Source organism: Coloeus monedula, assembly GCF_965178545.1.
Source record: "Coloeus monedula genome assembly, chromosome: 14".
In the NCBI taxonomy this organism is placed as follows: Eukaryota; Metazoa; Chordata; class Aves; order Passeriformes; family Corvidae; genus Coloeus; species Coloeus monedula.
Window position 1 is genome coordinate 1,253,717 of NC_138794.1, and position 22,344 is coordinate 1,276,060.

Genomic DNA, 22,344 nt, shown 5'->3' on the forward strand with positions numbered 1-22,344 from the left:
AGGAGCGGGGATGCTGCAGCGGCAGGAGCGGGGATGCTGGTCCCCACGGTGTGCGTGCTCAGGACTGCCCTGGACGTCAGCGGGGAGGGGAGGGGGAGCCCGGGCCGGCTCCGGCGCCGTTGCTGAGGCAGCAGGAGCCGCGGCAGCATCCCCGAGAGCCGGGCTGGCAAACTCCTCCTCCCTCCCGCTCTCATCCCCGCTCTCCCCGCTTCCTTTGCAAAGATGGCAACCGAGGGGCTGCACGAGAACGAGACCCTGGCATCGCTGAAGAGCGAGGCCGAGAGCCTGAAGGGCAAGCTGGAGGAGGAGCGGGCCAAGCTGCACGACGTGGAGCGTGAGTGGGGCCGGGCGGCGGGGCGGCCGCAGGGCCGGAGCGGGCCGGGCCTGGCCGGGAGCGGGGCCGGGGGCCGGGCCGGAGCGGGGAGCGCTGCCCCGGGCCGGACAGCGCCGGGCCCCGGGCCGGACAGCGCCGGGCCCCGGGCCGGACAGCGCCGGGCTCCGGGCCGGACAGCGCCGGGCTCCGGGCCGGACAGCGCCGGGCCCCGGGCCGGACAGCGCCGGGCTCCGGGCCGGACAGCGCCGGGCCGGGCCCGTGGCTCCCGGGAGCGGGGCAGGGCCCTGGGGCGGGCACGGCCCCGCAGCATCCCGGGCACCGCGGAGCTCCGGCCCGGCCCGGCGGGGCGCGGAGCCTGGGATACCCTCGGTGCAGCCCGGCATTCGCCCGCAGCCTTTGGGTGTAGTGCCGGGGGCCAGGGTGAACCCCAGCCATGTGGAAGTTGATGGGAATTCGCTTTAACGAGGCCGGGATTTCACCCGCGGTGTGGAACGGCTTAAAAAGGAGCATTGTTTGCAAAAGCAGCTCCTCTGCCCCCCTTCCGCCAGGGAAACAAGTTGCAGGGATGCAGTGCTGATTCAGAGGCGCGGGTGAGTCAGTGCTGGAGCTGTCGATGTGTAACTCACCAGCTGCAGCTTCAGCGTCCGGGGATAACGCGACAGAAATGCAAGGGACAGACCTCAACCCTGCCCTCCCCCTATCCCCTTCCCCACTCAGGAAAAAGAAGCTAACCTTACCTTTACAGAGCTTTTCAAATGGGTATTCACAAGTTTTGAGATATGAAGAATTCTTTTATTATCACTATTTCATTTTATAATTACAATAATACATTGCAGGGTGGGTTTTTGGTTTTTGGGGTTTTTTTTTGCTTTTGGTGGTACTTTTTTTTTTTAGAAAAACATGTAAGTTACTGTTGCCCTCTGAAATCATGTAGGTCACTCTACTAGAAATATTAGTGGGTCATTACAACTTTTCTTTCATGTGTTTTGATGCCTTAAGCACTGGAGAGGAATCTGAGCCTGTATCCAGTGACTTAGTTCTTAGTGTTTTGTAACAATGAGGGACTGACCAACACTTTTGAATTTCTGGTTGGGAAGGATTAAAGTAAAATATATATATTCTGGAATAAACAGGGCATTTTCTTGTCTAAGTTAGACAACCATGTGTTATATGAATGTCCTGCTAATCAGAATTGGTAAACAAACACAGATGCCCTCATTACAGAAACACTACCATAAATCACCATATGCCTCCAGTATAATTTCTGTATCAGAAGTAGCAGGGCCTGTGTTTAACAGACCTCTTAAGCGTATTCTTAAACCCGTTTTTGCTCACAAAGAGTTTTACCTATGATTGCAGTGATACTGTAACTGTGTGTGCTATTGACAGTCATAGGATGTTCTTTGCCATATGTGAAATCTGTAAATTTCCATTGTAAAGCCGTGTTTGCATAGCCATGACAGCACTTCTAAGACAGAAGTGTTAGGCTGCTGTAGAACAATGCTCCCTTACGATATTTATATCATTGATTCTGTATCAGAGCTTTTTTACACCTAAATTATTCCCAAGTACAGTTTCTGCAGAGTTTGTCAGTTTCAGAATAAGGCATCATTTCTGTGTTTTTAAGGCATCATTTCTGTGTTTTGCTTGCTTGCTTGGTTGGTTTGGGGGTTTTTTGCCTAATCTAAAATTGCATCTTTTGCATTTTTTTGCTCAGATCATGACTTTCCATCGGTGGTTCCCAAAACAAACAGCTGGCTGAAATAGGATTGCCCTTATTTGTTCAACTGGTTCTGAACAGCAGCTCTCAAAAATGTGGATAGAAAAAGGAAATGCCAAACATGCATTTGATTTGCAGTCTTATAATTTTAAACAGTCAATTCAAGAGCTTAAAATTTTAGATGTAGATAAAAGCTTGTTCTGTTTGTGCGATCCATGAATTTTTAAGGCCAGGGAGACCATTAGACCCAACACAGGAAAGATTAAAGACCCAGGAGTATCAGCATCAAGTCCATGCCTCCTGTTCAGGCCAAACAATATTTTTAAGAAAAACAGGCAGTTTTATCTGGACCTCTGTAAAACTACTCAGGCTATTTGCTGTCTTTAGCTGATCTACTTGTCTGAGTGCATGATTTTCAACTATCTTTGAACAATATTGGGGAGTGCTTAAAAATAATTATGTGACTCTCAAACCTATGCTAGGCAGGGGCAGGATTATTGTGGCTGTGGTTGGAGATAAGGGTCCTCAGAGAATCAGTGAGGCTAAACCAGACAATTTCACAGAGTCTCAGCTGCGTTGACATAATGGAAACAGTTTGTCCATTGTCTGTGAAACATTTGTTTTTTCAGATATATTCTGGACACAAGCATCTTTCCAGCTGCCATAATAACCTCCTGTCCTGTGTTTTCGTGTCTTTTGATTGGATCATTTGGCAGGTTTCCATGGGCAATAGTGGGGGAAATGCATCTCTTCCTCAGTGGGTTTATATGGTACTTTCTCAGAAACTTGCTTCTGACTTATGGACAAATCATGAGGAATGGTGGACAGCACTTGTCCCCTGGCTCGGGGAGACTGGTTGAGCAGAGATTTCAGGTGAGAGCATTATTCTGGCACAGCCTGGGGGTGTGGTGGCTTTGAAAGACAACTCCTGAAAAGGTAATCCGCTAGAAATCAGTCTCTGCCTTGGGCAGAAATTGCTTCACTGACCCTGTGCCAGGAAATGATCTCTAAGTTCAGGATGCCTGCTCTCTCACTGTCACAGCCCTTCCCAGCCCGTGAGCTTTCTTGCAGCCCCAGAAAAGTGATGCAGGGTGAAGTGGCAAGGCAGCTCCAAAGCACCACCTGCCACAGGGGACGTGGAGCTCAGTCTCCAGCAGGGCAGTGAAAAGCTTAAGATTTCCTCCACCAACTCATTAAAGCATCTCCATGAGCTTCTCCATTTATTTCAGAAGCTTTGAGTCAGGCATTGCCCCCACAGCCAACAGCAGCTGGACCATCTTAGGTTTTGGTGTGGACAGCCACACAACACAGGAAGTGCTGGATCCTATCAGCTCTTCTCTAGACAGAGTAATTCATAATTCTGGTGCCAGAGTCTCCATCCTCAGCCTCAGCCTCTACTCTGCTGTTGGACTTGAAGTAAGTCTCACTCTCCCTCTGTGTGAAGAGCTGCCCCTGGGTGCTGAGGCACATCATGGCCCTACTCAGCTCCACGCTGGATGAATATGCTGGAGAAGAGCAAATAGGTTTCCTCAGATGACACTTTCTCCCAGACATTTACAGGTGACCCCAGCCTGAGGTATCAGGGTTATATGAGACACCTTTTAGTTTTGTCAGCTGCATGAATTTTATGTCCAAGTCAGTTTGCACAAACGGAAATGTAAATTTGTTGGGTTTTTAAGAATATCAGCTGAAAGTACTGCTATTAAGTGAGGTATGAAAGAACTGACTTCTCCACCAGAAGATGCTGCTCAGGAAAGTTGCTTCCTTGCCCTCTGTTTCCCTCTTTCATAGAAGGGACGTCCCATGAAGTCCTTGATGTCCATAGTTACTGCTGGAAAGTTGGGTAGTGCACTCTTACAGCAAAATGTCCATTTTCCTGCTCACTCAAAGCTGTGTCCTGGCCCTTGCTGCTCCTGGCCACCAGAAAGGATGGCACAGCAGTCACCAGTGCCAGTGGCCAGTACCTGTACCCAGTGCAGCACCACCACAGGGCTGAGAGCCAGCCGCAGCTGGGAATCTCACATCCAGAACAACTGTTTGTCCACCTTCAGCCTGAGGATTTCCCAGCAGGAGGGAGCAAAGGGGTAATCTGTTTTCCAGTTACACTTGGGTGGGATGGTCTGCAAGAGTTTCAGCTGCCTGATCCCTGGAATTCAAGCCCTGAGTGAATTCCAACTTGTGTTTATCTGGTGAATATGTTCATATGCCACCCACCTTGGTGTTAGCCACCTGCCAGCTCTGAAGCAGAGTTCATTGCCTTGCACCATGGACTCAACCTTCATGGATTAATTCCTCCAAGGGCATTACTCATAAACAGATATTTGCCAGGGCAGTGCTTTGATGCAGGGCTCTCTAACCATCAGCTGTTTGCAGTTCATCAGGTGGCAGAGCGTGTGGAGGCACTGGGACAGTTTGTGATGAAGACCAGGAGGACCCTGAAGGGCCATGGAAACAAAGTTCTCTGTATGGACTGGTGCAAAGACAAGAGAAGAATTGTGAGCTCTTCCCAGGTATGCTCTTGGGCAGATGTTTTTCAGAGGTGCTGTTGGGAACTGTACAAATCTTGTGGCTGTGCTGTGTGCCACTCTTAGCAGATGATACCTGGGATTATTGTAAATGTTTTCAAGATGCCCTGAAAGAAGTTCATTGGCAATGTATTTGTTCAGAGAGTGTAAATGTGACCTTTTAATCATTGGTACACCTGTTGTAGCTAATGCCTAAATATTTCTTGTCCAGTCATACACAGATTTTCCCATATTCCCTGCTACAATAAAAGAATAGAACCCATGTGAGGCTACATTTATTTCCTTGTTCTTTACAGATGAAATATTGAGCAAAGTTTTCAAGTTGTATGTTCAGAGAAAATCATCAGGAAAAGGGAAGTGAAGAAATGTTAATTCTTTTAAAGATTTCTATGCACAGAAATTTCTTCTGCAGTCTGTATGATTTGTATGACCTTGAAAGCCTCAAACATCCTGCCAAAATTACTGCATTTAGTTGGGCATTTTGAGAAACAGTCCTACCACCTGCTCAAGACCAGTCTCATAAGCCAGAGGAGGTAATGAGATAATTACTCTCTAGATCCCCTGGTTCGTCCTGAGCCCAGCACGGCAGTGAGTGAGCTCCTTGCACCTCACAGCTGTTCATTGACCTACATGAAATCTGCCAGGGGTCTCACTTGAGGGATAAAAATAGGCAATCTGCATTGCAAGCCACCTTCACTTACTGTGAGTTTTTACCATTCATGGTGATCTCAACAAGGAGAATAATTTTAAATATTTAAAGTCACATTTTTTAAAGTGGTTAAAATGTTAGTGTGTAGATCAGAAAGCTGAACAGACAGGTTGAAATGCATTTTTTACTCTATTGTAAGAACTGTATAAGTACAGGTACAGAAGCAGTTGTTGCTCAGTAATAAACATTTCACTTTCATGATACAGGGAAGATAACAGTATTATGTGCATAAGGCAAAGTTGTTGTCACGAGTGTACACCACTGTACAGGGTTCTATGATGGCTATTTAGCAGGTTGTATAATGGATAATTGAAGGTTAAGTAAGTGTAGTGACAAGTAAAGGGAAAACCAGGATCAGAGTGGAAGGGGAAGATGAATAAACAGTGCAATATCCACAAACAGTCAAGTGAGGGCTTAGAGGTGGCAGGTTCCTAAGGAGATGGCCCTGTACGTGGCGTGTGCTGCAGGGGAAAGGAGTTCTCATGAAGCCATTAAGAGGGAAGGAAAAAAAACTGAAAAATAAATTGTTCTTTTAAGCAAACATCAGTCATCTCGGTGAGGAGGGAATACACTTGTGGTAGATACAACAGCACTGCTGAGAAGGGTCTCCTTGATGCTTCACTGTGACTGCTGTACTGTTGTTAAGATGGAGACAAAAGGACATAACAGACTGGGGAAAGGAAATGAGCAGGAGTTTTCTCCAAACTGGGAAGCAGGCTTACAGCCATGTCTCTGGAAGGCCTCAATTTCTCTTTCTCTGTGCTTTCATTTAGGATGGGAAGGTGATCGTGTGGGATTCCTTCACTACCAACAAGGTAAGTGAAACTTCAGCAAAATCCTGTGTCCAGGGCAAATGACAGTGGGATGAGGTGAAGGGCCCACAGGTGTCACTGGAGGCAGTGGGATTATGGGATAAAATGTAGACTTCCACTTGCACCCCAAAAAAGGGAGCCCAGGGCAAGTCACCTCCCTTGACCTGTTTCTGAGCACAGTCCCTGTTAGGGCACTGGGGTTTGTCATGGTCTCCATGGGAGGCTCTGATCCAACCTCTTTGCTGACAAGGGAGGCAAAGCCCAGCCAGCAAAACAGGGCACCCCTGTACCAGGTGTTGTGTGTGATCACTGGGGATCCTTCAGCTGTGGTGTTGTTCACTGTGAAATGGTGTCACTGCTCCTCAAGCCCTGCCTGGACTGCCTCCTGGCACCCTGCACCACACAGATGAGGAAAAGCTACCTGTTTTTAACTCACTTTTACATGTGCAGCAGTGGGTCCTTTCACAGCACTGGATGACCCAAATAAAATATGTTCTGTGATCAGTTTTGGGGCCCATGAATAAGGTGGAAAGTGTCAGAGAAGGACTGGCCATCCTCCTGTGCTCTGCTGTATTCTGCAGTCAGCATTGTCCCAGCCTTACATGTGAGTTATAGCTGGGGGAATCATCTGTGCCTTTCACTGGCCCTAAGGATGTCCCACAGAAATACTGAACTTAGGACTCTCCAGTGTTCTCCTTGCATGGGTTAGAGAAGCAGTGAGGTGCCAGACTCAAGAGATGCTGTGTTTCAGGAGCACGCAGTGACGATGCCGTGTACCTGGGTGATGGCGTGTGCATATGCCCCATCTGGATGTGCCATTGCTTGTGGGTAAGTTCCCAGTTTCCACAGCTGCTTACACAGAGAAGTTGGATTTGTTGCAGTCTCCTGGTGGCTTCAGAACCTGACAGATAGAAGTTTGCATGCCATGATGGTGGGTGGAAGCTCTACATTCAGTGCCTCTGATTCTATTTCCATAGTGGCTCGTACACATTATCTCCACTGACTTCAGTGCAGTAACATTTGTTGTGTAAGCATGGAAAATAATCCTCTTTCAGCATTTATATCATGGGTTAGGAATTCTGCATGCATGCAACTTCCCTGTCCCAGTGTGGTTGTCTATGTTGGATATATCTTCTAAGGGAAAGAGCTTTTAATCGTGTTCTTACTTTGCACTCCTTTTTTTATGGCATAGAGGTTCATTATTAATGGTTACCAGTATGTGAATAGACCTTGCTAAGATGGAATGGGGAGAAGTAACCCTATTCTTGATAACCCACAAGTTTTCTGAGTGCTCAGATTTGAAAAAGTGAGTTTATATAGGGGGAAAAAGCAAAGAGATTAAATGTTGGCGCAACATCTTGTAAGAAGGGACTGGATGGATCAGACAGACAAAGCAAGCTTGGGACAAGAGAAAGGAACAAAGGGAGACTTCAGCATGCAGCTTGCAAATCTAGAAAGCAGCAGACTGAGACAGACAAGCAGACCCCATAATTGTGTGTGGAAAGGAGTCTGGAGACTGTGTTTTTGACTAGAACCCAAAGAATGGCAAGAAAGCTCTGTCTTTACACCTGTAGCAGAGACAGAGAGTGCACATATACATTGCACCTAATTCTGGATTTCTCTTGTGCTGTCAGTTAAGTGCCATGCACATAATGTAAGTGCATATGTAGTGTAAGCACCAGTGCATACATAATGTAAGCAACTGGTGGTGTGCCAGGATCCCGGGGACCAGGGCAGGGCTGATCTACCACGGCTCTGGGAAAGGGTCACATATAAGTCCTGCCCTTTAGAAATGAGTCCTGGGTCTGACACAGCTTAACTGGTACAACTGTCCAGGAGGGGGACAGCAGCTACAGAGGTCAGTGCTTCTGTTGCCTTTTTTCCAAACTCTTCTAAAAGCTCTGTCTTCACACCTACTACTTACTTGCTATACTGCCTTTTCTGTAGGAGCTAGGTCAAATTTGTTAAGGTAGGTGTATAATGATGCTTAAACACTGATCTTCACAGTGGCAGATGTCAGCAGAAAAATGGCAGTTTGGCTGTATGTGAAACATTAACCCTGAGGTGGCTGCTGTCACCTCCCAGTTTATACTTTCGTGAGGTTTCATTCAGTGCCATTTATAAACTCGATAAGGGTGAAAAAAACTGAGGCGCAGCTGTTCAAGTTCTGTAAAGCAGCCAGGCTGTGAGGCAGCTGGGGCTTCCCTGCACAGGGAGATCCCACACTGCACAATACAGGGAAGTCGGTACTTGTAAGGGTTTGGCAGCACAGCACCGACAGGTGGTTTCCTTCTTATCACCACTCGCCTTTTGTCGTTGCAGTTTTAACCAGTTCTCCTCTCTCTGTTACTGCTATTATTACTCTCTTCAGTGGCCTGGACAACAAGTGTTCTGTGTACCCTCTGACATTTGAAAAAAATGAAAATATGGCTGCAAAGAAGAAATCGGTTGCAATGCACACGAACTACTTGTCTGCCTGCAGCTTCACTAACTCAGACATGCAGGTAAATGCGTTCTGTACCCTCTGCTCACCATCACCTGACAGCAGCTGCACTGGGGTGCAGTGCACATGTCCTCCCTTGCTCCTGGGGCACCCAGGGCCATGTCCTGCCCCTGCAGGGGCTACTGGAACACCCTCGCAGGGGGCAGTGAAGGTGCTGCAAAAGCTGCTGTAAGGAAATGCTTGTCCCAGCCCGTGGCCAGGCTGTCCCTGCAAAGGCCTGTGGCTTCTGCAGAGGGCTCGCTGGTACCTGTGTGTTCTCTGCTCCCCAGCTCTGTGCCAGTTTGGGCCTTTAGGAGCCCAGACTGTTGCAAATAGTTAAAACCACGGTTCAGCCAGGACTAGGCTGGGTGCTGTGCCAGCTGATGCTGACTGTGTTGTTTGCCTGCTTTGTCCCGGACATCCAGCCAACTTTGCTTTTGCTTTCATTCTTAGTATTTTTTATTTGTACCAAGTGATACATTTGAGCTTGAGGATGCCCCACAGGGCCATGTTGTCTGTACGTGCAGTACTGTGTTCCCTCAAGGGAAAGGAGTGATGCTGTCCCCATCTCACAGGCAGTGGCGTGCAGCACAGAGGCCCACAATGGGAGGTGATGGCAAATCCAGGAGCTGAATGCAGATCTTCTGAGACCAAGCCAGCCTTCCTCTCTATTGTGTATCTCAAAGATCTCTTTCTCTAGGAACACAGAAGATGATGAAAGGAGCCAGGATAATCCCCTTGTCCTCTCTGTTTTCTGAATTTAATTAAAGCTCTTCTCAGTGCAGCTCTGCAGCAAAATAAGTGGCAGAATGGAGCCTTTTCATAGCTCCTGATGTCAACAGAGCTGCTGGAAAGGGAATACCATGTCCCCTTCTTCCAGATATTTGGAGCTCTTCTGAAGGAAATATCAGCTCTCATTGCTTCTATTTCAGGACATGTGAAGCTGAGAGTATGTTGTTGTTTGTCGCTCTCTGGTTTCTGTAATGACTCTGAGGTGCTAATTTAAGTCCATTGCCATGGAAACAAGTGGCGGAGGTACCCAGCACTCAGGCTTGCTTAGCCCTGACCTTCCTGTGCAGGAGTCATGTGGAATTAGAGTAGTCTAAATTAAGTGGAATGTTTCTGATGAGATACAAACCCAGTTTTCTCTTTTCTTGTCTACACTTATATGCATCAGGATTAAATCCTATGACAGGAAAAATAGCAATTTATTTTTCATAATAAAAAAGAAAGAAAAGTTGGGTCTTTTTTTTCCATATTAAATACAGCAAACTGCGTTGATATTGAAGGTAATGTACTACTATTGTTAGATAATATCACAGTGGATTAAGGTTCTTCATATTCAGTGTGGATATAACGAAATTTTTCTGAAGTCTTTAAAAAGAAGTTTTCTTGTGATTGCTAGGCTTGTAAGTGATCATTTATGGCACTGCATGTTATTATTCAAACAAATACAAGCAAACGGGTTGGCCAAGCTTCTCTTAGGACACTGTTATGTAGCAGATCCCAGAGAATCCCAGAGTTCTTTTCTTTTTTCATTTACATAAAGGCCTCAGGATTAAAACTATTCAGAATTAAAACGATTAAGTAACTCTGAGGCTACACAGTGCATTGTGCAGGAGCTTTTCCAGCTGTGTGCAGAGCAGCTCTGCTCTCCCAGTTTGCTTCAGGAGGGATGTGGTGCTGTCCTGGAGCAGCTCTAGCATGAGGTGGAAGTGTCCCCCAGCCCAGTGTCCCCACAGCTCCCACTGCCAGGTGCTGCCAGGGCTGCAGCTCTGCCCTGACTTCTGTCTTAAACTACAGCTCAGTTTTCCCACAGAGGCATGGGTAGGAGTTTAGGGTTTAGTGTAAGAGAGCTCTGGGGGTGGCTCATCGTGGGTTACAGTCACTCCCAGGCTGTGTGGGTGCTGAAAAAGGGGTGCCACCCTTGCTCCCCATCATGTTCCCACGTGGGCCCTGAGCTGCAGGGCTGGGTGACCCACGCATCTTGTTCTCAGTACCCCAAACCAGCCTCGCTTGAGAAAGCCTCCCCTGCCTCAGTGAGCTGAGAGCCAGGGAGCCTCTCTTCCTAAATTAGGTATCTGCAGCTCTGCGGGGTGATAATGCTCCCCACGTGACAATGCTCCATGTCTATTAATAGCAACAGTTAATTGGGATCTCAAGTGTTTTGCATAGGGCAGGCAGGGCTGGGGAGCAGGATGAATCCCACGATGGTGGAGGAGGTACAGGTGAGGGTGGCCCCTCTCCTCTCACCACTGCTCCCAGCCCCGGTGCCTGTGCCCCTGTGAGCAGGGCTGTGTCCCTGCTGTCCCCTGCCCTGAGCAAGTGCTGCCTCTTGCCACTGGGCGCCAGGCAAGGGTCCCCATCAGTGCTGCTCAAGCCCCTAGTGCTGCTAGCCACAGTCTCTTAGCAAGGATTGCCAATTCCCTCCTGGTCTTAGATCTTCAGAGTTGGTTTGGTTTGTTTTTCAATAGCAATACCTTGAAGTTGAGTCCATAACATTTCTCTTTAAGCATTAACTGGAGCTCTGGGTTGCCAACAGACCCTTCCCTTACACTTTTAGCTACTCCTGTTCCCCTTATGACTTTCTTACACAGTGTTACAAGAGCAAATCCTCAGAGCTGGAAGTCTTCATTCCTCAGCCAAGTACAAATATTCCCCAGGACAGGGAAGTTCATTGATCCAGGCTCCAAAGCTGGCCAGAAAGACAAGTCAGGACTTTCTTCTGCTATTACCATCTGAGAGCATTAGCATCTCTGTGCTGCAGGATTCAGAACAGTCTGTTCTGCAGCTTTTACCTCTGTTTACAGGAAGAATTTTTGGGGCATCTGTCAAACATGTTCAGTGTTTAACCTTTATGCAACTCTGAATGGTTTCATGACTGTGTTCATTTTCTTCTTGAAGAGAATTTTTTTTTTAACTTCTAACTACCCACTGGGATCACTTGAGTTTCCTCACCAACCATGAGAAAAACCCGTGTACAAAACTGAGAGCCCTCCTACGTTCACCCTTGCTTCCTTCCACACCAGTGCACAGGGACTCTTCCAACCTACAGAATTTGTGATTGCATAACAGTTTCGGGTGCCAAGGGGAAATTTTGAACAATTGAGCATCATCAGGATTTAGCCACAATAACAAGCTCTGATCACATGTGCTTTCTACAAGTAATGTAGCAGATGGGAAAATGTGAGCTATGTTCAGCCAGTGTATGTTCAAGCCCTTTCACACACAAATGGTTTTGGACAAGTGAGAGCTGATGGACTTATCAAACAACTGTCTAGACAGGCTTACTTCCCTTTCAGAAAACCCATGTCTTAAGCCAAATTAATTTGGTTTAACCTATTTCAAGCAGAAAAAAAAAAAAAAAAGGTGAGTTAAACAGGTATTCTTAACTCCAAGAGTTCTTCCATTTACCTGGGTCGAATTCCAGCAGCCTAAATATGGATAGAGTGAAATATGGGGACAGACAGGAATACCAGTATTGTTCTGCCTCCTTTTTAGAGAATATGAAAATACCAGCAGATCCTTACTGCTGTCAGTTCTGCAAAGCCCATCGCACAGAAGGGACCATTACTGAAACATTGTGTAGGTATAGTGGTGTCCATACAGCTCTCCTTTCCACTCTACCTTTTTCCTTAAAAATAAAACCCATAAACTGTACTTAGGTTCACACTGGGCTTATGGCTTTGATTTACTGCATAATATTTAATTAAATTAAAGCTGTCCTTTGGTGTATGTGTAGGATGTCAGTTGTTTCTTTGTAACCTGAAGGTCATCTGCTGATCTTGTATTGTGACTCTTCTTCCCACATCCTACAGATCCTGACAGCAAGTGGAGATGGAACTTGTGCTCTATGGGATGTTGAGAGTGGGCAACTTCTACAGAGTTTCCATGGTCATGGAGCTGATGTCCTGTGCCTGGACCTGGCCCCTTCTGAAACAGGAAATACATTTGTCTCTGGGGTAAGCAGGAGCTTCTTCTCATAATATCAAACTAAGGAACATGGAAGTGAAAAGGCAGCAAATCAGGAGGCTCATGATGTTACTGAGACAGGGCTGGAGTATATGTTGGATGCTCCAGTGCAATCCACTCATTGCAAGCACATTTTCCAAGCTGGAGCAAATTAAACCCCTGACTGTGGGGTCAAACCCACCCAGCCAGTCTGACTGCAGTTCTGCTTACTTAGCAAGTTCCACCCCACATCAAAGCGATCCAGCTCGAGATCAAAACAACGCCTCTGCTGGGAAGGGGAAGGCTCGGAGTAAGAGCAGTAGGCTCCTACCACAGCAGAGGTGTGAGTCCCTGTGGGTGGGAGCCTGGAACAGCAGAGGACTCCCACACTTCGCTCCTTCCCCATCTCTGGAGCCAGATGGGGTGTGACAGGCATCAGGTGGTGCTCAGGGCATCGAAGTGGGGCTGCAAATAACATGTGTGCCACTATGTCCCTCAACTGCTCCCCAGAGTCAAGGGGCAGCTTGGACACTGGCTAACCCCCGTGCAAGTTGGAGCAGGGAGATGAGGTGTGGCCACATCTTCAGCTGTTGCTGAGTCCTCTGTGCCTTCCAGAAGCACCAGAGGCATTTAAAGCCCCTTCATCGGTCAAACACTGTCCTCTCCCTGTCCTGGCCCAGAGGAACACGCAAACCTCACTGGGGCTGCAGAACTGACTGGTCTGGGAAAGAACCCAGGGCATCTTCCAAATCATGTCCTGCTGCCGAGGGATCACTGTTTCCAGGCAGCTGAGCCATTGGCACACAGCCTGGCAGTGAGGCAGGCCAGGCATAAAGGTGGCTGGGATGGGGCTCAGCTCCTTTTCAAGGTGATCTTGGTCTTTCCCACATTAGAAAGTGAGGGTGCAGATGAGAGCTGGTGGTAGCTGAGGGGCAGGTTGCTACCAGTAACTTTGCTGAAGGTACCAGTAGTAGCTTTGCTGGTTTCTGATCCCAACCAGCACTGGCCCAGGGCTGATCCTGTGTTTGATGATGGAAATGGCCCTTGTGCCAGAGGGTGCCGGCCATGGGTTAGGGGTGCTTGGAGTCATGGTCTACACAGTAAACCTAGACCTCTTCTGTTATGGCTCTTTTTATCAAATTTGTCTGGCCCATCAGGAGCAGAGTCCAGCACACTGGCCCAGTTTGCCTGCTGGTAGCACAGCTGCTCCGAAGCGTGACTGAAAGCTAATTCCACCCAAGTGCATTACTTCTCTTGGGTTTTCCTGTCACCGAGCTTGCTTCCCAGAAAGGATAGGTTCATTCTCCCTGGGAACAGCTCAGCTTATTATAGGGCAAGGAATCGCAAGCAGCTCTGGTACTGCTAAGAGAATATGTCATACTTGTGTTGATACAGCAGCTTGGGCATGTCTGTGCTTACAGGCACTCGCTTAATTCATCACATGTAAAACACCACTGCAGTGAAGAGCTGTCTTGCATCGTGTCAGTGCAGGTACAGGCAGAACAGTATGAAGGTACGGTGGCATAGAGAGACTCCCTGAATACTGTTCCTCTGTAGGACAGTAACCTTGAGCTGGAATAAGCAGGGTCAGTATATCAGCATGTAGGCTGGGTGCTGTTACATTTAACGACCTAACTGAAAATTCCAGCCCTCCCGGGTGAGCTCAGGGCTGTGCCCCAGGCTGTTTTGCTCAGTGCCCTCTGAGCAAGGCTCCTCAGCTGATTTGGATATCACTCAGGGGGTACATCTCCAGCTGGTGGCTGGTTTAGCCTTCAAAACCTTAGGAGTCAAAGCACCAGCTTGTCAGATTAGTCTTGCCCCCAAACTCCCAGAGAGGTCATTAAGAATAGTGCACACGGAAGCAATATGAAGGGCTGGGCTTGGGCTGTGGTGGGGCTTTAGAGGAAAGTATGCTGGGTCCAAAATATTCTCTATCCTGTTTGTTTTCCCTTATGCAGGAACCACAAGCTGGTGCCAAGGAGTATTACCGCTTCTAAATAATGACATCTTTACTAAAAACACTAGGATTTAATTTTAACAACAGATTTTTTTAAAAAAGAGAGAGACACGTGAATTGTGAAGAGACTGTTTAATTTAATTAGCTATCATATTTGATTAAAATAAATAACGTGTGTGGCACGGTCTGGTGGGCAGGGCGCTCTGGCTCAGCAGAAGCAGCAGCCACCTGGCCTGCCCTGTGCCCCCGGAGCTGAGCCTGCCTACTGCCTGCTCCTCAGCAGGGGCAAGTTTGTTAAAATCTCACATCACTCTTCAAAGCAAAGTCTATGTTCTTTTTCTCGTCACCACAACTGTGACAGCAGTAAGACACTGCAGCTGAGAGCTTGGCCCTACGGGTATGAGATGGTTCTTGCCCCAAGGACAGTGCAGACTACATGAGCCAAGCCCCTTGCCCAAAGAATTCAGGGTGCTGAGCACTGAGTGTTAAATGATCTTTTCAAAGCACAGCTTGGAAGGGCAGGTTTGAGCTTGAGGATGAGATGAAGTGCTGCTATGCTGTTTTTCTCATCCCAACCACACCATCAAACATGTGGGTGCAGAGCCCTGACACGGGTTAACTCTGGTAGGAGGCTAGGCAAGAAACCCTCTGGATGCACTGATTTAATTTTCTCTTTCAGTGTATGAGAAGAATTAGTTATAAAACTTTAAATGCTCAGTATTAGTTTTTTATATTGATCATGCTAAGTGGTCAGGGAACAGGTCAGTTGTGCAGCTGTGGTGTGGTGGGGCTGCAGACACAGGTAGGGCAGCAGCACAGGCAGAGCAGGGTGGTGAGTGCAGGGCAGCATGGGGCTCCAGCCTTCATGAGCAATTCTGCTCCCACCTGCAGCTGCACAGGTGAGGGTGCTACTGCAGCCAGCTCTGGGGCTGCTTGCTGGTTAAATCCTCTCAGAGCTATGATGTTCAGAGCCTTTGAATGTAGCAGGCTTGATGACAAATATCAGACACATGAGGGGTGAATGTCACCATTTGCACAATTGCAGTGATATTTTTGTTCCTTACTAGGGATGTGACAAGAAAGCCATGGTTTGGGACATGCGGTCTGGTCAGTGTGTCCAGTCATTTGAAACCCACGATTCAGATATCAACAGTGTCAGGTCAGTATGTTTCTGGGAGAGGACACGTTTGCAGTGTTGAGCAATGTGCTGATTCTATTTCTGAAGTCTGACCTCATGCAAGTAATGTAATGTGTTCTGGTCTTCTTTCACTTGTGCACAGATATTATCCAAGTGGAGATGCTTTTGCCTCTGGTTCAGACGATGCCACGGTATGTTCATTCAGCAACCTAATTTAGGAAAATTCTGTTGCTTCCCAAGTCAGATTTTCCTAAAAGACTAGGTCATATCCACAGAAGACTTTTAGTGACTAAACTGGGCCTGTGACACCAAATTTGCAGAAATAGTAATCCTGTAAGATAAGATATTAAATACCATATATAACATTATAGGGAAAATCATGTAACACTGTAGGTCACTTCTGCAAACTTCTCTACAAGAGGTACTGTCCAAATACTCATTTCAGATTCTCTATGTTTGAAGTTTCGTGACTAAAATTAGTTGTCTTACTGGAAGAGATTTGGCTTCATATAGCTCTTGGTCACAGCATGGGAGGAACCAGCTGAAGTGCTGCAGCTTGTGTCAGGAGAAGCAGCATGTCCCAGAAAGTGGAAGGACCATGGGCTCAGGGCAGAGCAGGGCAGATGAGGGCAGCTGGCCTCTGCAGCCCTAGGGTGGCCTTGGTCACACGTATCTCTGTGAGCCCTGACTCACTGCAGTGAGTCTCTGCATCCAGGGCGTCCTGGATCACACAGTGGCTCTTAATGGCTCTTGCTTATCTGTGAGCAATCTGCTAGGAGGGACTCAAAATGTATTGACAGATAAATTTAATCAGCACAAGGTATACAAAATGCCATTTAGCTCCTGGTGCCCTCTGCCCCCAGTGATGCTCAGGGCTGATGCTCTCCCTGCAGCTGGTGTGTCCCGGGGGGACCAGGCTCTGCCCCACCACAGCCCTGCAGGGACTGAGCTGTTGAGTGTAGCTTGAGGGCAGATGATGGGGAGGCACCTGGCACCTTATTTCTTCTGTTCACTCAAACATCACACTGAGTCACCTGAGAGCAAAGACTTTAGATAAAGTTCTATGCCCTCAGAGCATGTTCTGAGTCTGCTCCAAAGCTAGCTGAACTCAATAGAAACATTCCTTTTGTCTTCCTTGGATGTGGAGACATTCCAAGGCTCTTCCGGGAGAGAGCGAACCCTGACTTTATGTTTTAAAAGCTGTGATTAGAAGTTAATGCCTCTAGCCCTGTGGTGAGCCCAGTGGCTCTCTGCACACATGGATGCAGTACTGTGAACTCTTGAGATGCTGAGGGAATGGTACAGAGAAATTGTCCACCGTTAAATTCCAGTGAAAGCACTCTCTTAACACCCAGTATCACAGGTTCTTATTTATTTATTTGATGGGTTTTTTCTTTTTTAACTATTCTTGACACCCCTGACTCAAGCAGGAGAATGGGAAATTCCACCTCTGTACTTTTGACAGAGGTTTTGGCAGTTTCCATCTACCTCATTCTTAAAATGAAGAGGTTTGTTTTTGCAGTGTTACAGAGTGGTATCGTTGACCTGATTTATATACTTGGGGATTCTGAGGAACAGATAATCCTGACTGGAAGTAATCCATAAAAGCATGCTCAGATGACAGTGTTGTCATCTGCAGTGACCCCAACTCCCTGTCAGGACAGTCTGACAAAATTTTTCATCTGTGTGGAGCACTGGGAGAGCTGGACTGCACATACCTGGCAGCTGCTCCCCACTGCCCTGAGAATCAAACAGCCACTTCTTTATGTGCACACTTGAATACCAGCCACTTTTCAATAGGAAAGCCTTAATATTAGCAATCCCATCTGGCCAGTGTTTGCTTAAGCTTAACTTATTGAGGAGGGATTTCAGTTCACATAGTTTCAAAAGTGCATTTTGATTTCAGGGCTAACAGACAGCCTTTCTGCATGGCAGTGAAGTTTGAAGTCTGGCAGTGAAGTCTGATACATGATTTCCATGTCAAACAAGCCCAATTTTGCTGGCAAATGATAAAAACAGGAAGTATAGGTTGTCAGAGGTGATTTGGAATTTTCCATGAGAAATGAAAACCAGAGATCTGCATTAAAATGTATTATTTCACTTGAATTATTTTCACGTAGGTTTTTCAAACAGAGAGGCCTCACAGCAGGGCAGGGATTATTTGTTGTCCTGGCTTACTCAGACCCAGGACTACCACCTAGGCTCCTCTGTGCCACATGGTCTGTGTTCTCAACAATGAGTAGAGATTTGATCCCATCTCCCAGGCTCCAGCTGTGGCTAAGCTGTTGTTTAAGAGGCTGTCTCCACATGCACCTCCCCAGCAGCAGGATGCCCTGATAAGTGTGAAACCACAGAGGGGAAGCGAGAGGGTGTGGGGACTCCAGTGGGTAGCCATGGTCCAAAGCCCACCACTCATGTCTTTCTAGCAGGACAGGCAGGAGGCTTAGAGAAGTGGCTTGAAAAAGAAAGTTCTTCCTGCAATGTATACAAAACAGCCTTGTGTTGCTTAGATCCCTGTCAGAGGATCCCAGCTGCAGCAGCCAGAAGCAGAAGGAAAGGAGGAAGCAGAAAGAAGCAGAAGGAAAGAAGCCAAGCAGCCGCTTCCCGTGATGTCTGTTAGGCTGCACCTCCCACTCCCACTTTTTCCAAATATTTTAGCCAGTGCTTCCAGCATTTACTGAGGCATGTGTGTTGGTTTTGTTTTAATCCTAGTGTCGTTTATATGACCTTCGTGCAGACAGAGAAGTAGCAATTTATTCCAAAGAGAGCATCATTTTTGGAGCATCCAGTGTGGACTTCTCTCTCAGTGGTGAGACTTGAACTTTGGAGGTTATCATAGTGTTGAGATTTGAGGGGAACTGTAAAATTTTTCAGTTTAATTTGATAAAACATTTGTTATTAAAAGTTATCAAAAGTACTAAGTACCAAAAGAAACATTTAATGCATGGAAGCATTTTTTTTTTGCCTCTGTAAAAATAATTACTCTTTAAATAACCTAGCTGGCTATTGCTTCGTTGTAGTGATGAAAAGTATTTTCCTGGCCCTACTGAAGGCAGGAAATATTTTGCCATTAACTACAGCTGGGCTAGAGTTTCACAATAATAATGAAAAACATTTCAAAGGCAACATGAAATGTAGCTAAACTATTAAGTGCAGTTACATAAATAGTTTTTAAAAGTATAACAAATGATTAATAGTAAAAGTGTATTAGAGGGGTATGAAGAAAGAGTCATTGCCACTTTTCACTGCAGATCCTGAGACATAAGGTCGAGTCTTGTCTCTCCCAGCCCAAGTGCAGAGCTCCCCAGTCACCCTGGGTGGGGATGAGTGGGTGGTGGACTGCCCTCCTCCTGGAACTGAGGCAAATGTCTCTGTCATGGTCACAAGCACCACGGCTTGTCCCGTTGGCAGTGAATCACTTACCAAATTGTCTGTTAATCATTCAAGCATTTGTATTCCGCTTCTTGTGTAAGGTCTGAGTAAAGTACTGTTACCCTGCAATAGCTGTTAAAGCGCTCTTCAGTCTGTCACGGTTTGGAGTCATCCCCCATCTCTAACGTCTGAACACATTTTATGTAATTTAACTAAAACTGACAGTGCTTTTAACTAATGAACTGTAATTGTTCCAGCATTTAGCGTGGACAGCTCAGCAGCGGCAGGGCTGTCCCACGGGAGCACAGCTGGCCTGGGGAAGCAGAGCTCACGGGGTGGGCTTGGGGTGACCACTGTCCTGCAGAAGGCCCTGGCTGCGGTCAAGGCACGTTAAGCCCTCGCTGTGTAAAATCTCATTCTCTCTGCAGGTCGCCTGCTGTTCGCGGGCTATAACGATTACACCATCAATGTCTGGGATGTGCTGAAGGGGTCCCGCGTGTCCATTCTGTTCGGACACGAAAACCGTGTCAGCACCTTGCGGGTGTCTCCCGACGGGACCGCGTTCTGCTCGGGCTCCTGGGACCACACCCTCCGAGTAAGTGCCCGAGAACGCGCTGCGGGTGCTGCTTTCTGCAGCCGGTTAATGACCGGGGCTCAGGAGGAAGGCGTGTTAGAGGAAAACTGCTCTAGAGGAACTGAGGAGGGTATAAAACAGCGTAAAACACGAACAGCAAAGCCAAATAAAAATCCCCACCAAATGCTAGCAGAACGGCTAAGTTTGAGCTTGCTGTTGGTTACATGATATCACTGCTGCTGATACTCTGTACCAGTAATGTGATTGCCTCGCCAAAGCTAATTTAATGTTTGACAGAAGAGTCGCTGTCATAAAGGAGTGTTCGGCTCTCTCTCTTTCTACAGATCTGGGCGTAACCTGAGATCCCGTATGCAGAATCAAATGAAGACTGAAACGCCGGACTACAAAAACTGCATAAAGAAGCCATTCCTCAAAATCAAGTATTCACTACAGTACAAAAGGGTGACACTGAACCCACAGATTAATACAACTAGGTAGAAAATAGTCTGCTTGAACACATAGCAAACGTTGACTTGTAGTAAAACGAAATGTTTTAAATTTTTTTTGAAACTATATTCTTTTATTAGAATTAGTTTCATTATTTATAAAGGGACTTTTCTCCAAAGTCACCTGTATTATAGAATTGAGTATTTCAGTGCACATTATCTATTTATTTGCATGAATTTAGTTCCTTTTTAAAGTAAAAAAAAAGTCCTGATTTTATCGGGATGTAGCATAAGGCTTTGGAAACATTCCGTAGTAGCATATTGAATGTCGGTGTTGAAAAATGGAAAGAGAAACAATTCTGATACTTTATGATGGTGTTATGGATGACTGAACCTTGGCGGTAAGTAGAGGAGCAAAGGACCTACTGTGAAGGTACTGGCTGCTGTCATAAAAATGTATTTTTTGTACAGAAGAGAAATCCCTTCAATCCCTGTTTTTTCCTACTGTCTTTTTAGATAGAAATAAGTATTTCATCTCTGTTACCTGAATATAAAGAATCTAAATATATACAAACTGATAAACAGCAAAGAGGAGGGATATAAACATGATTTACATAATCATGAGGTAATACTTAACCAGTAGTTTCTTAGAAATTTTTAATTGTATCACTTGGTGAGTGAATTTTCTTTTACTTAAAGAAATGCTACATGCTAAGCACTAAGGGATACTACACGCTAAGCATTAAGCACCATTATACTGATGGTCAAATCTTTTCCAAGTCAGTCATAGTCATTCTATGACCATGATTCTTATTTGCATTTTGAGCAGTTCATACAACTTCGGCAAGGCAATGTAGCTTAAATGTATATCAAAGCAGTATATACCCATTTTAAGGTCCTTCTGCAATGTCAGAGCAGTTGTAAGTTCATGCAAATACAGGTCAAATCATACAGTCCTTACTGTAACAGTCATCTCCCACTGCCACGGACATGGTTTTGTCATAGCTGGACTTGAGAATGAGTAACAGTGAGCTGTTGAAAATCTGCTGTGAGCCACAGTCCTGCCAGGGTTTGAGACTCTGCTGACCAGAGCACATGAGTCCATCTGATCCAGGAGTCCCTGGTTTTCAGGGGACCAGGACAGCTGGCCACATTGCTGGCAGCATCCAGCCCTCTGTGTGAGCATGGGAATGCCAGATAGACTGGCAGGACCACCCCACACAGAAGTGATGCTGTAGAATCAAGATTTAATCAGATAAAGATGAGATACAATTAATTATAGAACCACTGTCAGATTATGACTGCATTCATACATTGAAAGCTATTGGGACTAGAGTATGTCAGCTCTGCTCTGCCAGCAAGTACTGAGTCCTAACCTCAATATGAGAACAAAGAGCTGGAGTAATGCTGGGGGCTTGCACAGCCTGGCCTTTGAAATTCAAGTGGTGAGGTACAGCTTTTAATGTATCAAATATATGATTTACATTTAGACTGGAACAGGAGAGAGCAAGCTTACTGGAATGAGCCTGTTTACAAGCTCACTGGAGTTTGATGATAATATCCTCATTCTGTTTGCAAGTGGGATTTTTTTACAATAATATAAAAATCATATTAGAAACAAAGTCTCCTCATCCATGAAAACATTAGGTTCTGTGAATCCATAACCAGTTAACCTAAGACACTGACATTTATACCAGCCTTCCATCCCTAATGGAATAGGTCAGCTGTTTTCACTTGGAAAAGTCAACTCTGATGCTTTGCAATATTTGTGGCAAGCTATCCCTGTAACAAACTGAATGCACTATGGAAATGTCATATAGAACTCACTGTGCAATATTGAGTCAATACACTGTACACATTTGATCAAAAGATTAATATTAATGTTTAGATAGTATTTATTGGCAAGATGTTTGTTTCAAACATAATACATTGTGTTGATACTTACGAACAGCCTAAATACAATAAATTGTATTTTACATATTGAGAACATGTATATAGTAGTTCTTCCCATTGCTTAGGTATTTGTAATGGTGCCTTTTTTTTTTTTTTCTTTTTTTTGAAATTCACTTTTTGCACTGCAGTTTCTTAAATTATTTCTCCTGCAAAAATCTCAGGTAAAATCCAGATCTACGAGCAAATTACTTGTGGAATATCTTCTGGAAAGACCCAAGGTGAACCACAGCAAAGAAGAGTGAGCAGCCCTTGAAAGTATTTGAAATGCCATCTGAGCTCCCCCCTGCATTCAGGAGGACAGAATTTAGATTGTTTTCTTGCTCTGAAGGATCACAGCTAATGTAATGTTCCATATCCTTATTGCCATACGC

The 22,344-nt window shown here is 46.1% G+C and overlaps 1 protein-coding gene across 1 annotated transcript; it reads left to right on the plus strand.

Annotated features, from left to right (window-relative positions):
* The first annotated feature begins 202 nt into the window (after positions 1 to 202).
* Positions 203 to 21,912, plus strand: GNB5 (G protein subunit beta 5). The gene is made up of 11 exons (XM_082290998.1): positions 203 to 334; positions 4,428 to 4,564; positions 6,062 to 6,103; positions 6,852 to 6,928; positions 8,472 to 8,604; positions 12,401 to 12,544; positions 15,558 to 15,649; positions 15,771 to 15,819; positions 18,341 to 18,437; positions 19,429 to 19,595; positions 19,919 to 21,912. Exons 1-11 carry the CDS (start codon positions 223 to 225, stop codon positions 19,928 to 19,930), a joined length of 1,062 nt encoding a protein of 353 aa, XP_082147124.1. The 5' UTR covers positions 203 to 222; the 3' UTR covers positions 19,931 to 21,912.
* Positions 21,913 to 22,344: the final 432 nt, after the last annotated feature.

What these genes read in the sequence shown, in the direction of transcription:
- GNB5 (XM_082290998.1), top strand. Translation starts at nt 223, where the DNA reads ATGGCAACCGAGGGGCTGCACGAGAACGAGACCCTGGCATCGCTGAAG. An exon ending in GAATTGTGAGCTCTTCCCAG is followed by an intron (nt 4,565 to 6,061) that starts GTATGCTCTTGG and finishes GCTTTCATTTAG; the next exon opens with GATGGGAAGGTGATCGTGTG. An exon ending in GAAATACATTTGTCTCTGGG is followed by an intron (nt 12,545 to 15,557) that starts GTAAGCAGGAGC and finishes GTTCCTTACTAG; the next exon opens with GGATGTGACAAGAAAGCCAT.